Genomic DNA, 17,018 nt, shown 5'->3' with positions numbered 1-17,018 from the left:
AATCTTCTACAGAAGATTAGATTGATAATGTCCTGGGCACTATCTATTTGGCAAGGGGTAGTGACCAGTACGTAGGGGGATTACCAATGATACTTGATATTTACCAGGCATTTACTGTGTGCTACGCGAGCTGAGTGCCTGATAAAGGAAGGTGCCAACTACCTTTCTTATAATAGCCATTTTTTTAGATAAGGAATCTGACGCTTAGAGGGGTCAAGTGATAGATTTACAGTTGTGTAACCCATACATAATTGAGCTGAGGTTTGAATCTCTGACTCTAGAACCTGCACTCCCCTTACCCTCCTATAGCACCTTCCCAGAATGAGTAAGAATGAAATTAATCCTTGACAGCAAAGAGACCAGAGGATGTATGTAATTGGTAAAGTGCCACCTTCAGGTCCCATCAGATAGGAAATCAGGGCATATTATGGTGTGTAATGAATATGGGTTAATAGCCCTAGCTTTATCCCTTCCAAACTGAATAGGCAGCCTTAACCAAATTTCTGTACCTCAGTTTCCTCACCTGTAAAATGGAGTCATTAATAGTACCTTTTCCAGAGGGTTTTGAGAGGATTCATTTTAATAGCATGTGTAAAATGCTTAATAATTTGGGCATATAGTAAATACTTGATAAATGTTAGATGTTAAGATGGTATGCTGTAGTGTAGAATATTTCTCAAGCTAAGACACAATGCCTTATGGTCTTCTTCCCTGACAAAGCCTAGATTTCAGGATACCGGAGCTGGGTAGCCCTCTCCCTATTTGGCATTCTAGGAAATAGCCCCATTCTAGGACCAAAGATGACAGTATTTTGACAGAAGCCATTATGCCACTGGGTTCCTAATAGAGTTAAGCACCACTATCCAGGGATTCAGCATGCCAATCACATATCTGTGGGGTGGTGGGGGTTCAGCATAGGTGGGCTTGCTTCCCAGGGGAGAAGATCTTGTCTGCCTGCCCTGATCTCTGTGGCAATAGGAGGTACTGCTTCTCCAGCAGGAACCTTGGACCAAGACATGAGACCTGAGAAACATTCCTGGGACCCCACCCAGCTGAGAAGGGTATCCAAATGTGCCTCAGAGGCTTTCAAACTTTTGGGAGCCAAATGGCATGATCGAATAGTAAACTTACTGACTTGCAAGGGCCCTGATGAAACCATTTAGCCAAAAGTAGATCATGTGGAACATTTTGAAAATAAATACTTCAGTTTTATTCTTCAAAGGCATTCTCTGATTTGTACTGTTTGTTGTTGAATTTTATAGCCCTTCATTCCCATTAACCCCAAATTCTGCTCAGTCTGAGAACCAGATAAAGAGTTTGCTCTTGGCCCACTAACCTAATACTGTTATACTAGCTAATGTATACATTTGGGTAGTTCAAGGGCCAATGGCTCTAGTATAAAGACCAAATTTAATACAACCTGTTATAACCCAGTTACCCTCCCCTCCCAACACACATGTAATGGGATCTCACAAGATTTCCATAGTGCCGATTATCAAAGGCCTTGACTCGTGAGCATCATCATATCACAGATGTGGAAGCTGAGGCACTAAATTTACAGGTTAAATTTAAAGTCATTCAGAGCCTTAGTTTGGGACTCTGACAATTATAGATCTCATCTGAAATCTCTGCAGGCACAACATATTAGCATGCCGATTTTTTTTTTTTTTTTTTTTTTTACTGTGTATCATTGATTTCTAAGGTTGAAAAAACAGAATTTTTTGAAGAAGAGATGTAATTAAAAACAAAAAAGCATGGTGCCATTACAGGCTAAAACAAATGCTTTGTGATTTAGATCTAAAAAAATAAGACAAAACAAAACCTGGTACCTTTACACCACAATCTGAGTACTTAATATGTACTTAAATGCTTTCTGTTAATTAGAACTTCAGATGCTTAAAAGATTTCAGTAAGCCATAAAACATGTCAGTTATGGCTTGAATTTGTACAAAGCCCTGGCTGCAAGCTCAAAGTCTCAATAGGCTCTTCTGGTATCCAGAGGAAATTATAGATAAAAATAACTATTGGCAATCTGTCAATTTGTGTAACTAGAAATTTCCACACATCTCTGCTTCTGGAAATCACTTTGGAAAGTTAGGGGGAAATAATTTTCTTTGCTTTCAGTCTGGCAGCAAGAAGGAGCTTCAGGACACTCCCTGGGGTCCAGGATCCAGTGGGGGTCATTTTCTAAAGTGCAGTAGTGCTAAGGGCCACAGGCTGAAGAGGTGACAGCTTGGATCAGTGATGGGGTGGGCCGCTTGATATCCTGTAAGTACACCATGGTCAGGTGCTGCCTAGTCTTGTTTCAGTCTTCAGATTAAAGTGCTGGGTCATCCAAAGGCATTTGAAAAGTGCACATGGCAAGCTCTGCAGGCCAGAGGGTCCTTGTTCAGAGTCCAGAAGCCTCCTGAGGCTATCCTGTCAGGTCGCCCAGCTCCCGAAACAGGTTCATACCTAGGGGAAAAGTCCACGAACAGGAAAAATCACTTTTCTGGTTAGAAAATATATAACCTCTCAAAAATAGATTGGAGTAAGAAACTACTTTAGAAAAAAGCTTATCCAGCTGGAGGTAGCATGGTTCAAAACATTTCTTTCCACCCTCTCTACCATTGCCCTAGTCCAAGTCTTTAGCTTCTCTCCCCAGACCTATTGCAAGAGCCTCCTCCCCCACTCCATTCTATGGGCACAGACAGCTCAGTAATACTGCAGCACGTTTCGTGGGGTTCTCTCATTCAAAATCTTTTGTAGTTCCCTATCATGCCAGATATTTCTATTGATTCCTACAGACTCATTCTCAACCCTGCTGTGCCCTGTTCATACCCCAAGAAGATGACATTTTGGACTGCATCACTGGGCTGTTCCCGCTGGCTTCGGCTGGGCTCAGTGTAGGGGAGAAAGGAGATTGCAGCAAGTAGAGTATGAGATTGGGTTATCTATTCCTCAACAACAATAGAAGTTGCCTTTGTCCCTGTATTAAAGACCACGGCTCCTGCTAGGTGGCCCTTTCCTATTACCATTATTACCAGGATTCTGGTAACTGCCCCCTCCCTTTTCTCCTTCAGGCCTAAAGATGGTCACTGTGCTGTTCCCTGTGTACTCTTGCTAGTTTCAGGGTGCTCAATACCCCTTGCTGGTTTCCCTTAATAATGTGTACACCTTTGCAAATGGTCTCTTCATTAAGCTTGCCTCAGTTACCCATTGTGAGCATGCCCATGGTTTCCTGCTAGGACCTGACTGAAGCCCACATTCCTTGTAAGTAAACTCTAACCTTTGCCTGGAATTCATGGTTCACAATATGGCCCCCAGCAGTCTTTCCCCCTCATCTCACACCTGGCTTTCTGTCCAAACTGCAGATGTTGTATGCCTTCCTGCCTCTCTGCCTTTCCTCCCAGTGTTCCCTCTATCCAGAATAGTCTGCTATTTCCATTTCTGCCTGGTTCCAATGCCACCTCCTCCTTGAAACTTTTCCTGTGCTCTGATTGTCCTCAGCCTAAGGTGGTATTTTGCAGTACCTCTGAACTTTTATGTATTACTTGTACCTCTTGTATAAGCTGTAGAGAACCATAACAAATACAGACTTCTCACACCATTAAGTTCATAAGCCCAAGTGAGTGAGGCTGTTAATGACTCCTCCTGCAGCCCTTTCCTTCCTCCCTGGGACAGCTGTCCTCTGTGCAGAAAGGAAGCTTGAAGTCGCTTGATGTGGGGTGGACATTTCTGGGGATTCCGAGGATAGATAAATAAGGGGGGCTTTGGAATAAAGGGATAATTTGAGAAATATGTGATTTTTCAAACAGGTTCCAAGGAGCACAAGGTACCGTAGAGGACTTTTCAGGGACCTATGGTAGGGTGTTTATATCCTCCACTCCAATTCTACCACTGTTTTAATCTGCTTTACATAGTATGTAGGAGTTCTGCCTAATATTTCCTCTGTAAAAGGGTTATAATAGCAGCAGGAAAAAAAAAAAAAAAAATTGGAAACTACCAGAATAGGAAAGGGGAAAAGAAACACACCCTTGGAATGCTGAGGTTGTGATCAGTTCTCAGGTGGAAGTTTCTAGGGGGAAGACAGGATACTCAAGCAAACAAAAAAACAAAAGAAAAAGCATAGAGACTGGACCCATTGCTAGAGGGCATATGGAAAGCTGGCTTCTTTTATTTTAGTTTTAACCCAAATTATGCCAATAAGAACAGTTTTTTGAGTACCTCATCTCTAATACTTGATTGTAAGAACCTTGGATGACTGATATTATGTTTAATTCATCCTTATAATTCCCACATAGCCTACCTGACACAGAGTCTTGCAAATAGCAGACACTTAATACACATTTGAATGGATGGATGAATGAATGAATAAGTGAAAGCATAGCACTATGCTGTGAATCATAAGACCTTTTTTCCCCTGTCACTATTTCATTCAAGAAAATTACTTAATATCTCTTAGCCCCAATATAACCATCTCTAAAATGAGGAAGCTAGGCTACGTGGTATGTGAGCTCTAACAAACCATGGCTTGAGACTAGAGCTAGAGGAGGTATGATACATATCTGTGGTATCAGAATCCACTTTTTTTTTTTTTTTTTTTTTTGTCTTTTTCGTGACCGGCACTCAGCCAGTGAGTGCACTGGCCATTCCTATATAGGATCCGAACCCGCGGTGGGAGCGTCGCCGAGCTCCCAGCGCCGCACTCTCCTGAGTGCGCCACGGGCTCGGCCCCAGAATCCACTTCTAAAGTCTTACTGGTTGACCGCTTCGTTGTCTACATAAGAGCAAGAAGGCATGGGCCCAAATAGCAGCACAAGAAAGATTGGACGCAAGAACAACTTCTATAAGTGCAAAAGGCAGCATGCCACAGACAAGGACTCAGTGGGCCTTGATTCTAGCTCCAGTTCTACCACTGAGTTCTGAGATGACCTTGTCTAGGTCACCTTATCTCTTACATCCTTGGAACATGCCCATCCCTTTTAGCTTGGCTGTGCTAGAAATCCTTGAAAGACAACTGAGACTTTGGTAGGTGTCCTTTAAAGAGGGTATAGCATTGCTCTCCCTAAAGTTGAGAAGGACCCAATAAAGAGTCCTACATAATGCACTGGACTATTGAGATATACAGAGCTGAGTGGGAGATAGTTAAAAGGGTTTCAGAAAGCATCGTTCTTCATCTAACAGGTAGCCCTGGGTACTTAAAAAATAGTACGTTGGGGCACTTAAAAATGTATTAAAGTACAAAGAAAACTCAGAAAATGTAAAAGTAGAAAACAATATAAGGTTCCATAACTCAAAGACAATGAGCCTGGGCATTTTCATGTCTTTACTTCTATTTTTTGGAGAAAGAGGTATGAAAAAAATTAATAGAACATGAATAATATAGTTAATATATTTTTATATCTTACTATTTTTCTGCTTTTTATTATATAGAAAGTTTTCCCTACATTACTATTTCTCAACAGTAGAATTTTAAATGGCAACATATAGTCTCCGAGTATAGATTCCAGTTTTCTCTCTGTTTTATCAGTGAGGGTAAACTAGGTTGTGCTGTAGTAACAAACAATTACAAAATCTCAATATAATAAACAAAGGTTTATTCTTGCTTATGTTCTGTGTCCATTGAGGGTCAGCAGGGGGTTCTGTTAATTTTAGTTACTAAGAGACCGAGACTGATGTGGCAATTACTACCTTGAATGGTGCTGGTCACCATGCCACGTGGAAAAAGAAAACATGGCAAAGCGCATGCTCTTATATCTACCCAGAAATAACACACATCACTTAGACTTACATTTAATTGACCAAAGCAAGTTACATGACTATACCTAACTACAAATTAATTGCAGGGAAGTGCGATCCGATCATAAGCACAAAGGCAAGAGATCTAAGAAATAGCAAAACAACGCTAATGACCACCGCATCCACCATGTAGAAGGATGGGAATGAGCTCTCTCTTTGGATACATTTAGTTTTATCTGAGTATTTTCATTTTGAAATTCTAAAGTTAAGGCCTTGAAGGCCCATCTGGGGAGACTGAGGAGTGTGGCTTTACACAAGAATAAGAACTGGTAGCACCTTTCCCAGAATTGCTTAGAAAGTTAGGGGCAGAGCCATGGAGTGGAAAACCCACCTCCGAGCAGCTGTTGCTTAAAATACTGAGCCCTGCTAGACACTTTCACAATAACCAGGCCTTGCTTCAATTGCTGGTTAATGAAGCAAAACCAGCAAGCCCTTCCCTTCTTAAATTGGAAGGGAGAATATTCATCTGAATAAGAGTCTTGTCAGAGGTTACGTGCAATGGACATGCCCAGGCCAGGTCTTAAGACTCCATCTCCCAAGATGATGCTGAATAAATCAGAATATGAGGGTGCAGTATGGCTCCCGGGCAGCCTAGAAGTGACACTCTTCTCACAGTTGATGATTTAAGAGTGAGGTAGAGATGAGATGGCAAAGAATGGGCGTGGGAGAGTGAGAGCGCTGAACTGGCTGGGCTTAAGCAAGATTAAAAGAGTAACATAGTAATTTCTGGGAAATGGATTATAAGTTATTTTTATTTTCTTTATACATTTTTTTTCATTTTTATACTCAGAAAAAAATATGTAATTTTTAAAATGTCCTGAAAACTGTTATAGGTTATTCTTTTTTAAGCTAGTAGACTCAACTAAAATTAAATTAATTTTTATATTCTTTTTTGCAGTGGTATAGACTGTGTGGACAATGCAGAAAAAAATAGAGGCATGAGTTAGTGGAGAGAGTCTTACAGATCAAGCAAGAGAGTATAGTGTAATGTATAGGTATAGGCTCTGGACTTGGATACCTAGGTTGATTTACTGGCCCTTGTATTTACTAGCCATATGACCTTGAATTATTTAATCTTTCTATGTTTAGTATCCTCAGCTATAAAATGAGGTGTGGATGAGGTGAGTATATACCTCAGAGGGTTATTGTAAGGATGAAATTAGTAGTATTTAGAATAAGAGCCTGGCATTATAATTATGAAGTTAATCATTGCTGTATCTTAAGGTAGACCGTGCAAGTTTGAATTTGGGTAATCAAGAAGGAACACGGGGGGCATTCCAGGCAGAAGAGCCAACATGAGAAAGGCACAGAGGTGGGAATGAGCTTGGCACGGGAAGGGGTAAGGATGGTGGCAGTAGTATGGGGCAGCTTGACTTGAGTAAGGTTTTGTTGGTGAGCAGTAGATGAGGTGGGCTTAGTAAAATGTGGCTAGTTGTCAAAAGGCCTGAAAAACCCTGGGAAAAAATTGGGTCTGGTCTACAGGGACGAGAGACTGACATGATGATGAAAACAGTGTTTGGCGGGATTGGATCTGGCAGTGGTGTCCTGGCCCAACTTTTCCAAAACTATCTATAGATATTTAAAATTCTCGTTGGGTGTTTATGAAGAAAATAAGATATTAGATAATAGACGGTTACTTACTTTTGTTTTTAAAGGCTCAGGCAGGTCTGACAAATTGACTTACTCCAGCCAAGTGTGTGGCCCTCATCTCTTGGTACCTGTTATGGTTAATTTTATGTGTCAGCTTGACTAGGCTATGGTGCCCAGTTTTATGGTTAAATACTAGTCTAGAGGTTACTGTGATTAACATTTATCATTAATTAACTTTAAATGAAGCAGATTTCCCTCCATAATGTCTGTTGGCCTCCATTCCCAAATCAATATCTTCATGTCCTGCTCCTTCTTCCCCAGAGATAATAACCAAAATATTAAATTAGTTCTTGCTAAAGAGTTAATAACTGGTGAGAAACTTTGTAGAGCGGAACTTAAAAAGCATCTATTGAAATCTAACACAGTATTTGTCTTGACAAAACCATAAAACATTATGCTGAATTAAAATGGGCTGTCTTTCCATCACTGCTGATTATTAGTTAATTGCTACATGTCATGCAGCTCTAAACATGATTAGAAAGACTTGGATCAATCAGAAGATAATTTTGAATGCAAGTAAACATGCAGGACACAAAATAATGTATCAGCATTATATATGTGTTAAAATTTGTATGTAAACGGCAAACATGAATGGAAATACTGATAAATAAAACACGTAATTGTTTTTTTAAAAAGAGCATCTACTGCACATTTGGCAAGTGTATGGCCAGGGCCCATGACGTCTCCCCATCCCACACCCAAGGCCACATCATTTATCAGTCACCACAATTCTCTCCTAGAAATGGTCCCCCAAACCATTCTTATCTCTCCTCCCGGCATCCCTATGCCTGAGATGAGGCCTGTTTGCCCTTCTGGATTTGGTCCAGTCTTCTCAATTTACAGGTGGCAAAACCGAAACCTAGAGAGGCAGTGAACCTTACTGGTGTTTATGTAGCTAGCTCAGAAAAATTTGAATCTAAATCTCCTGAATTTGAGTCATGACCACTTTTTTATAAAAAGTAAATATTTCAAGCATAAAGCAAAGTATAGAGAATAATATAACTGACTACCTGTATGCCCACCACCCAGTTTAAGAGACTGAATTTGGTGTTTATTATTTCCATGCTGGTTTTATACTTGTAGTTCATGTGAATGTTTCCATAAACACTACTAAGGGATTGTTTGCATGTTTTTAAATTGTTATTATATTTTCTGTATCTTTCTGCAATGTGTCTTTCCTCTCAAAATTGTATTGTTCAGATTTGTTCATCTCAAAAATATATCTAGTTTTGATTCTTTCATTTTTAATTACTGTATAGTATTTCTGTCCATCTATTCTATTGATGCATATTTGGTTGTTTTCAATTTGTTGTTGTTATAAGCAATGGTGCCCAAAACCTTTCTGTACCTGTCTCCTTGGGCTTGCATATGAAAGTATTCTATGATGTATTTCTAAGTAGTCCTGACCTCCTTACATCATATCACATAGTCTCAGGTAGTCTCAGGTAAGTGTCTGGGAGGAGATGAGAGAGAGACAGCAGCGTCACTCTTTCACCTCCACCACTCTCCCCTCTCCCTGGGTTAGAAGGTAGAGAAGGTAACTATATATAGTTGGTAGTGGTGGTGGTGGGGGAGGATTAGTCCAATTTCTTTAATTTGATTTTTTTTTTTTTTTTTTTTTTTTTAATAGATGACCGGTAAGGGGATCTTAACCCTTGACTTGGTGTTGTGAGCACCACGCTCAGCCAGTGAGCGAACCGGCCATCCGTATATGGGATCCGAACCCGAGGCCTTGGTGTTCTCAGCACCGCACTCTCCCGAGTGAGCCACGGGCCGGCCCTTTAATTTGACTTTTAATCAATATAGTTACTTAAAAATTTTTTTTAGATACCCTTAAAATAGGGTATGCTTGAAAATGCTTGTGGCACCCTGTTAATGAAAAAAAGCTACTTTCTTATAGTGCAATATTTGGACCGTGTGGCAGGCTGTAAGGTAAGACATTCAGGATGGCAAGCCTCTGAGCATTCCTCAGTTCTTCAGATAGATGTTTCTACGCTAACTACACAGCTCCTAAGCTCTTTCTCTGACAGTATTTTCTCTCTAGGACAGAGGTGGCAAACTGATCACTTACAGGCGCAATTAGCCTATGGGCATATTTAACTTGGCTTGTTTGGTATTTCAAATACTTTCAACCAGCATTTAAGAACTAGAAGATTTTATATAAAAATCTGGATTTCCATCTTCTCTGGCAGTGATAGGCTAGTACTGAGGTGAGAAGGCATGTACTCTGCAGTTTGTCACAGTCCCCACCACTCCCTGTCTAGTTACATCAGGCCCTTTTCACTCATTTCATCATCTGCCTGGCCTGGTGGGCATCTGAGTTTATTACCTCTGCTCTCAGGCCTTTCAACATTTTCCCCTAGACTGAGCAGCTGAAGTAGTCACTTATACAAAGACTCTGAGCTCATGAAACTCAGACGAACACTGGTGCCTCTCCTGAAAATTTACCTCTAGGCCAAGCAGGCCATTTTACAGGAATACAGGATTTTCATTTCTCAAGAAATGGGTGTTTCAATCCGGCCTGCCAGTGTTGATCTGAAACCTTTCTGAGTCAAGAAAATCACATTGCTGATTTAGAGAAGCTCAGTATAACCAGACCTCAGTACAGTCCTACCCTACATTTGTTCCTTGTTTTGGTTCCCAGGGTATGTGTACACAGTGACAGGATGTATTTTCAAGAACGGCTTTCAGGCCAGTAGTGGGAGGTGAGGAGGGTGCAGAGGCCAATTTCATTCCTTTCAGTCATATTTTGTGATTATGAACTGCCATGTTTTATATATGAGCCAGACACAGACCCTGGAATTGGAAGGTTTCTAGGGTTGTTATAATTAGTGCCTCTGGAATTTTGGTGCTATATTCAGCAGAAATCTAAAGTGAGTAGTTCTGAATATTCTCAGTAGCTGGTACAAAGTTATTTAGAAACTTCTATAATTTGCCCATGATCATTTTGGTGAGCTCATGAACTCATGTGTTACACAATGTGATTTCCTAGATTACAAAAGGAGAAGTAGCTTTTTTCAAAAAAGCTAGAAATACCTATTTTCTAACATGACCCAGGCCTGTCTGACCCCCAAACACTGTTTCCCTAGGGTCTAATCTTTCCATCCAACAAGCCTGAATGATATCAGCAACCCCACTTTTTTTGACCTCCACATCACATCCTTTCTCTTCTACAAATTCCAGTTCTGAGCCTGTCAACCTCAAGAAGAGAGTAATATTTGCTTGGTACTCTTGACTCACAGCCTGCAACAACATACAGTTAGCGCACAGCTTAACAACAGGGATATGTTCTGGGAAATACATCATTGGATAAGTTTGTCATTGTGCAGACATCATAGTGTACTTACACAACTAGATGGTATAGCCTACCACACACCTAGGCTCTATGGTATAGCCTGTCCCTCCTGTATGAGTAAAGTGCTGCACTATGCCTTTATGACAGCTGCTCTGGGACCACCATGGTATATGCAGTCTGTGGTTACATGGCACATGGCTGTACTTAATCATTGTTGCAAAAACATCAGCATTGATTGCATTACAGTTGAATATCTTCTCCTTGCTCTTAAATTGCTACCATGTTTCTAACTGTGTGAGCCCAGAGGTCCTGCGCAGTATTGTCCAGGAGTGCCTGGGAATGTAGACTGAGCAAAAGACAGCATGATGGTGCTGAAGCTGTACAGCAGACAGCATCTTTGCTCTCCAAGAAAGGTATGGAGCAATGCAGGATTGCAAGAACATGCCTGAGCTGAAATGCTACCGAACAGGAAGATTCTGTATCAGTTGGAACTATTCAGTTGCCTTTTGTGAATTAACAGAACAGTGGTTATTTCTTAATTCGAGCTGGGAGAGAAAAGGAGGTGAAAAAGAAAGGCGAAATTATGCATACTCACAGCTATGTTCACTTCTGTCTTTACTGTTGTAACAGATCTTTTTGTTGTGTCTGAAAGAAAATCCCAGAATGGAATAAGATTAATGAGAAAAATGTTTTGCTTATAGACTAAACTATGGCACAACAAAAAGTAAGTCCAACTAAATCCACATATAGAAGTCCAAATGTTCACTAAGGCTTGGGACGTCAGGCTGGGTAATGCATAATGTAAAATCTGGCCCCTGGGCAAAGGTTATGAAGAAAGAAGGTCTTGGTTCCCAGGCACTCAAAGGCTGAGGGGCTGCTAACTTGGATGTTCAACCCAGGAAATACCTGGCTCCAGAATTATCTCTTCATCTTCTGCTTTAGTCTTTTTTAAAAAATTATTTTTAAAAATTTATTTATTTATTATTATTATTTTTCTTAGATTTACATTCTAACATTGTTGTGGAGCAGTTGAGGGGAGGGGGAGGGGAGTAGAGGGGGAGGCGGGGGAAGGGGGGGCGTATGGTCAAGGCCCACGGAACTACCCCTCATTCCAACAGGGGAAACCAGGGGGCTTCCAGTGCTGGCTCAGTCCTTGCTGAGCTGGGTGTGGATATTGGAGGAGTGTGGCTGAGGCCGTTGGCCCCCCACTGCCCTGGCTTGGGAGCCTGGGGACCTTCCGGTGTTGGCTTGGTGGTTATCACTGGGCTGGATGGGGGGTGCGGTGGGGGTGTGGATAAGGACCATGACCTGCCCCCCTACCTGGCTTGCGAGCCCGGGGGCTTCTGGTCCTTCTAGGCTTTATAGGTGTCCTTAGGTGGTGTTAGACCTTTACTGGTTAATATCAAACGTTGTCTCTGATCTGTGGGTATTTTGTTTTTTCTTTCCGTTCTGTGTTGGATTATTCGCTGTTTCCACCACTTAAACTCTGCACTAAAATTAATTTGTTGTCCTTTGGTTACATGTCAATGGGGGAACTTCCTATGGGAAACAGCACTTGAGCCCTGTGGTTGAGCTAAATTGCTACTTTGCTGCTGATTCTCTGAGGAAGGCTTTTTGTGCAGCTCAGGTTTTAATTGATGACCTTGTGATCACTTCTGGATCTTGTGAGGTCTGGTACACCTGGGTTGTGTGGAAACTCTGGTCTCGGCCTGAGTCTTTTCAGCAAACTGCAACCCCTGCAGTTCTATATTCCTAATCTGTCTCCACTGAGTGGCCCTATGCTGATTGGAGGACAAATCAGCTATCCATCTTGTACCCCAGTGTCCCTCTGGTGGGCATGTCTCCCCCACTGCCTGCACTCCAAACACTTTCCATGGGGCGGGCTATGGGCTGGTCCCTTGCAATGACTCATTGGCCTCTGAGTGGCTTCTTTTTTCCATTGTCTGTGGCCCCTTGCTCCTATGTGGGTCCACAGGAACCTGGTTAGTGGTCTTGCTGACCTGGGAGTCACTAAGGCCCTCTTCTCCCCTGTAGCCTCCAAGAAACTTCATATGAAGGGCACAGCTGTGGCTTTTGCCAGCTCTTGATCCGTGTGCTCTCCAGGGCCAGCCTTGAAGCAGCTGGGGCTGGAAATCATTGTAACGGTCCTTTCTTTCTCTCATAGTGGCTTCTCCTGCCTTCATGAACTCTGTAGGTCTCTCCTCCTCTTCCTCTGAGCTCTAGTGGCCCCAGCTCTGCTGTTGTTGCTTTTTAATAGTTATAAATTGGTTGATTGTGGGAGAGAGTGATGCTGGGGACTGTCTATTCCACCATCTTGACTGGAAGTCGGCTTTAGTCTTGACTGCCACTTCCTACCAGCCTGCTCTGGCACAGAGCAGAAGGTCTGATCAATTACTTTGCACTGAGGTGTAAGTGACTAGGGGCAGAAGAATAAGTTCACATAATGGGATGTGGCTCACTGCTAAGTTTCCCTGGTTTCATTTCTTTCTAACCCTTGATTTCACATGTTCCCTCCCATTGATTCCTTTCCAGGTCTTGATGCCCAACTTGTACCAATGTCTGGGTTCCTGAACTCAGTACATCCCTAGTTCTGCTTTTGTACCCCACTTTTGGTAACTTCCTCATGACCATCCTGACCTTGGCCTTGAATTTGAGGGTGTCTATTCAACATTGTAGTTTATGCCAAGAGAGTTTGCTTTTCAAAGGAGCCCCCTGGTTAACCCATAGGAATTGCTCTTCAATGTCGGCTTTTCAGTGGATGCCTCTCTAACCTTTCATTGTTGTCATTATCTGTGGGCCTTAGAGGAAACCACAAACCAGCATATTTGGCCTTTGGTTTAAATCCCTATAAAGTTCTGGCTCAGTCTTCTAGGGCAGAGCCACTCAAAGTCTCATCTGTGGCCTGCTGCTACTAGGCAAACTTTGTTACAAGTCCAGGATGAGATAAGTACAGAAATCGAGTATAAACATGTAGAAACTTTTATGGAAATTCCTTTCTATGTTATGTTCTTTTTTCTTATTATATTTATTGAATCTAATAAAAATTTGGCTTATCTTTTTATATCTTTGTCCTTTTCATTACATTTTTTATGAATTCATTTATACTGTATATTATAAAAACATCAATCCCACATATTGGAAAATTTAAAAAGCTAAACAAACTGGTTGTTCACCAGAGAGTTTGAGAAATACTGTCCTCAAGAGCTGCAGACCTGTTCTACAGACCTAGATTCTATAGCGGGTGACCCCGACTGGATCCTAGTTTGTCTTTGCCATTGGCCCAGTAAGTCAATGAACAAGTTACTCAATTCTTGGTGAGTAGAGTTTTGCTTTCTCCTTCCATTGCCCAAAGACAATACTGTTTAGATTGTGCCAATTTTTATTAAGCACTTTTGCAAAAAAAAGGCCACAAATTTTGGAGTCAGACAGACCTATGTTCAAATCCTAGCTGAATGACTTTGGGAAATCAGACCGCTTTTCTGAACCTCAGTTTTTCATCTGCAAAAAAAAGTCACTACTCTCTGCCTCAAGAAATTTTTGTGAAATGAAGGAAAGAAGTTTGTAAAGGGTCTAGTACCGTGCTATCCATGGAGCTTTCTGCAGTGGTGGAAATGTTGTATGTCTGCACTCTCCAATATGATAGACACTAGCTGCATATAGCTACTGAATACTTACAATGTGTGAGCACTTAATGAATTGAATTTTTATTAAATTTAAATTTAAATAGCCACAGAGAGCTATTATATTGGACAGAGCAGTTTTAGCATACTCACCTGTGTATAGTAGGTATAATGTTTAAAATTTTATCGAACATCTAGTGTATGCCAGATAATGTTTTAGACACTGGGCATATATTGGTGAACAAGAAAAACATAGTTCCTGTATTCCTGAAACTTAAAGATTAGCAGATGAAGCAGAACTTGACATTATTTTTGCAACAGAAGTTGCCAACTTCTTCTCTGGAACCCAGCAGGTCACCCTGGAGCGTTGAATTGTTGAATGGTTCCTCTTAGGGGGAAATGGTAAACAGGACCTTTTACAGACCAACAGTGGCTACCCTCCCAATACACCCTAGTGTGCAGAGCTGGTTGCTGAAGTATAAGAGGGTAAATCTGTTTAGGAGCCGAGGAGCCTTCTAGAAGGAAAGGGACCAAGACTGTTACCTCTTTACTTGACTCTCCAATGGACTAAGAAGTTTGGAATAATAATGGTCGAAAGAGGAACTGAAGAGAAGGAAGTTAAGACTGGTGTCCCAGGCTCAACATGAGGGCCTACAGGGGAGGAGGCCGGCTGTGTGCAGCTGTGTCTAAGGCAGGAACCTCTCTTGCCTTATCAGCCCATAAGGGTCCTGCTTTGGGACCAATAGCAAAGTATGTGAGGGGGAGCCAGAGAGTTGTAATCTTGTGTCATTATGGTCTGTGTGGGGATCTGGACCAGCAAAGGTAACTTTGCATAGTGGATGGAGACACCTGGAGGGAACAGAGATTCTTCATGGCAGAAGTAGAAACAGCAACAACTCAAAACCGGAGTCCTCTGCTGGACTGACCTAGCTCCCGATAGCTTTCCTGCCTGTCTGGAAAGCACTGGCCCTGTGGGCTAAGTAAGCCTCCTGACAGTTCGTGGGAGGTGGGGAAGTACATGCTGTGAGAGGGAGACATTGGGTTTCTTGCTAAGATGGACAGGTGGGTGCTTCAGGAACTAACTGGAAAATTAAAAGGGATGCAATTGCATTTGTAGCCCAAGCTATTAAAACAGCTGCTGGACATGTAATTGTGTGCTGAGTGTATTCAAAGAAGTAGGTGCTATAGAAGCATGCAACAAGAGGATTTAACGTAATGGGTGTGGAGAGGGGAGTAGAATCAGGGGAGGCTTGATGAAGTGACAGCTTAGCTGAGATCTAAAGGATGCCTCCAACTGAGGTGGACAAGAGGAAGAAAGCATTTTCAGAGGAAAGACTACTCTATGAGAAAACTCAGAACTGAAAGAGTGGGATGCCTCTGAGGACTGGAAAATCCTGTATGGCTTGGACAATGAAGGTGACAGTCAGGCCACCCAGGGCTCATTGGAACTTCAGCCAGTGAGCAATGGGAAGCCATGGAAGAGGTCTGAATGGAGGAGACATGACAGACTTGTGATTCTAAAAGCCTATTCTAGTTAAAAGTGAGAAAAGAACATACTGGAAGTGGCAGGCATGGATGTGGGGAAACCACTTAGGAGAGTTCTGCTGTAGTCCAGGTTGATCCACAGTGGTAGCTGTGAGGTAGAATCAATAAGCTATAAAATGTTCATTCTCTTGCCGCTTCCCCTTCTACAGATAGAAAGACCACCTCAAAAAGTTGGGTGATTCATACAAGGTCATAGAACCAATAAATGGCAGCACCAGGTCCAAACCTGACTAGAAAGCTGGTTTAAAGCTCTACTCACAGTACCAGCAGTTCTCAACCCTTCTCCGTGACATATGAGTTTGTGTGCACAGCAGACACAGTTCTACGCACGCCTCCATGTATCTCTCATGCAAGAAAGAAATGAGGGGTCTTCAGGCCCCAGGCCTGGAACCTTGGTATAAATCTATTTCCAGGACGTATGTGTGTGGGAGGTAACAGAAGAATAGCAGAAGATAGACTCTAATGAGCTCATCCACCACAACTCTCTGAGGTCATAGATTCCAGAAGTGATTCTGTTTGAAACTCAAAGTCCTGCTGGACAGTTCCTGTCATTTCTTCTTTACTGTGAAGATCCCTTTCCCTCCACTTTTATTCTTTCTTTCTTCTCTTTCTCTCTTTCCCTCCACCCCCTTCCTCTCTCTCTTTCTTTCAATAATAGTTCCTTGAATTCTACAGTTAGAGGGTTTGTGGTCAGCATCTGAACTAATGCACCCATAGGACAATGGACAGAGAGAGTATGACAGTATTTCATGGCAGATGACAATATAAAAGTTATGAATGTAAACATAGGATAATAAACACCTAAAACTCCCCCACCTCAGTCCTCATATAGTTCTGCACTAAATTCCTATATTATTCCCAGATGTCATTTCCTTTTCTATAGACAAGACCATGTATAGATCCTGGAAAAAGTTCACTGGGTGCTGAGAGAGGGACAGTTTAGGAAAGCACCAGAGAGGCCTGCAGACATCCTGGGGGTTTCACGGGCAGACTCCTCCCAGGAAACCAAGGATGGACACAGGAGCGATTGAATCCTCTGTCTGAGGTTCAAAGGCTGCAGGCATGCTTCATCCCAGTGGCACAAGAAAATTGGAGCAGGTTGGTGAGAACAGAGGCTGGGGAGGATT

At 42.0% G+C, this 17,018-nt stretch overlaps 1 protein-coding gene across 1 annotated transcript in view; it reads right to left on the bottom strand.

The window, feature by feature from the left end:
• Positions 1-1,874: 1,874 nt before the first annotated feature.
• LOC134365147 (programmed cell death 1 ligand 2-like) overlaps positions 1,875-17,018 on the bottom strand; it is a 41,729-nt gene continuing 26,585 nt past the window's right edge. The window contains exons 5-6 of the mRNA XM_063081337.1: positions 11,322-11,371; positions 1,875-2,454 (exon numbers count right to left, since the gene is read on the bottom strand). Of these exons, the coding sequence (XP_062937407.1) occupies positions 2,449-2,454; positions 11,322-11,371 (56 nt within the window). The 3' untranslated portion in view covers positions 1,875-2,448. The remainder of the gene's footprint in view (positions 2,455-11,321; positions 11,372-17,018) is intronic.

Source organism: Cynocephalus volans, chromosome 16, assembly GCF_027409185.1.
Source record: "Cynocephalus volans isolate mCynVol1 chromosome 16, mCynVol1.pri, whole genome shotgun sequence".
NCBI classification, from domain to species: Eukaryota; Metazoa; Chordata; class Mammalia; order Dermoptera; family Cynocephalidae; genus Cynocephalus; species Cynocephalus volans.
The sequence above is the reverse complement of the archived record's forward strand: the minus strand, read 5'-3'. Positions and strand labels throughout refer to the sequence as shown.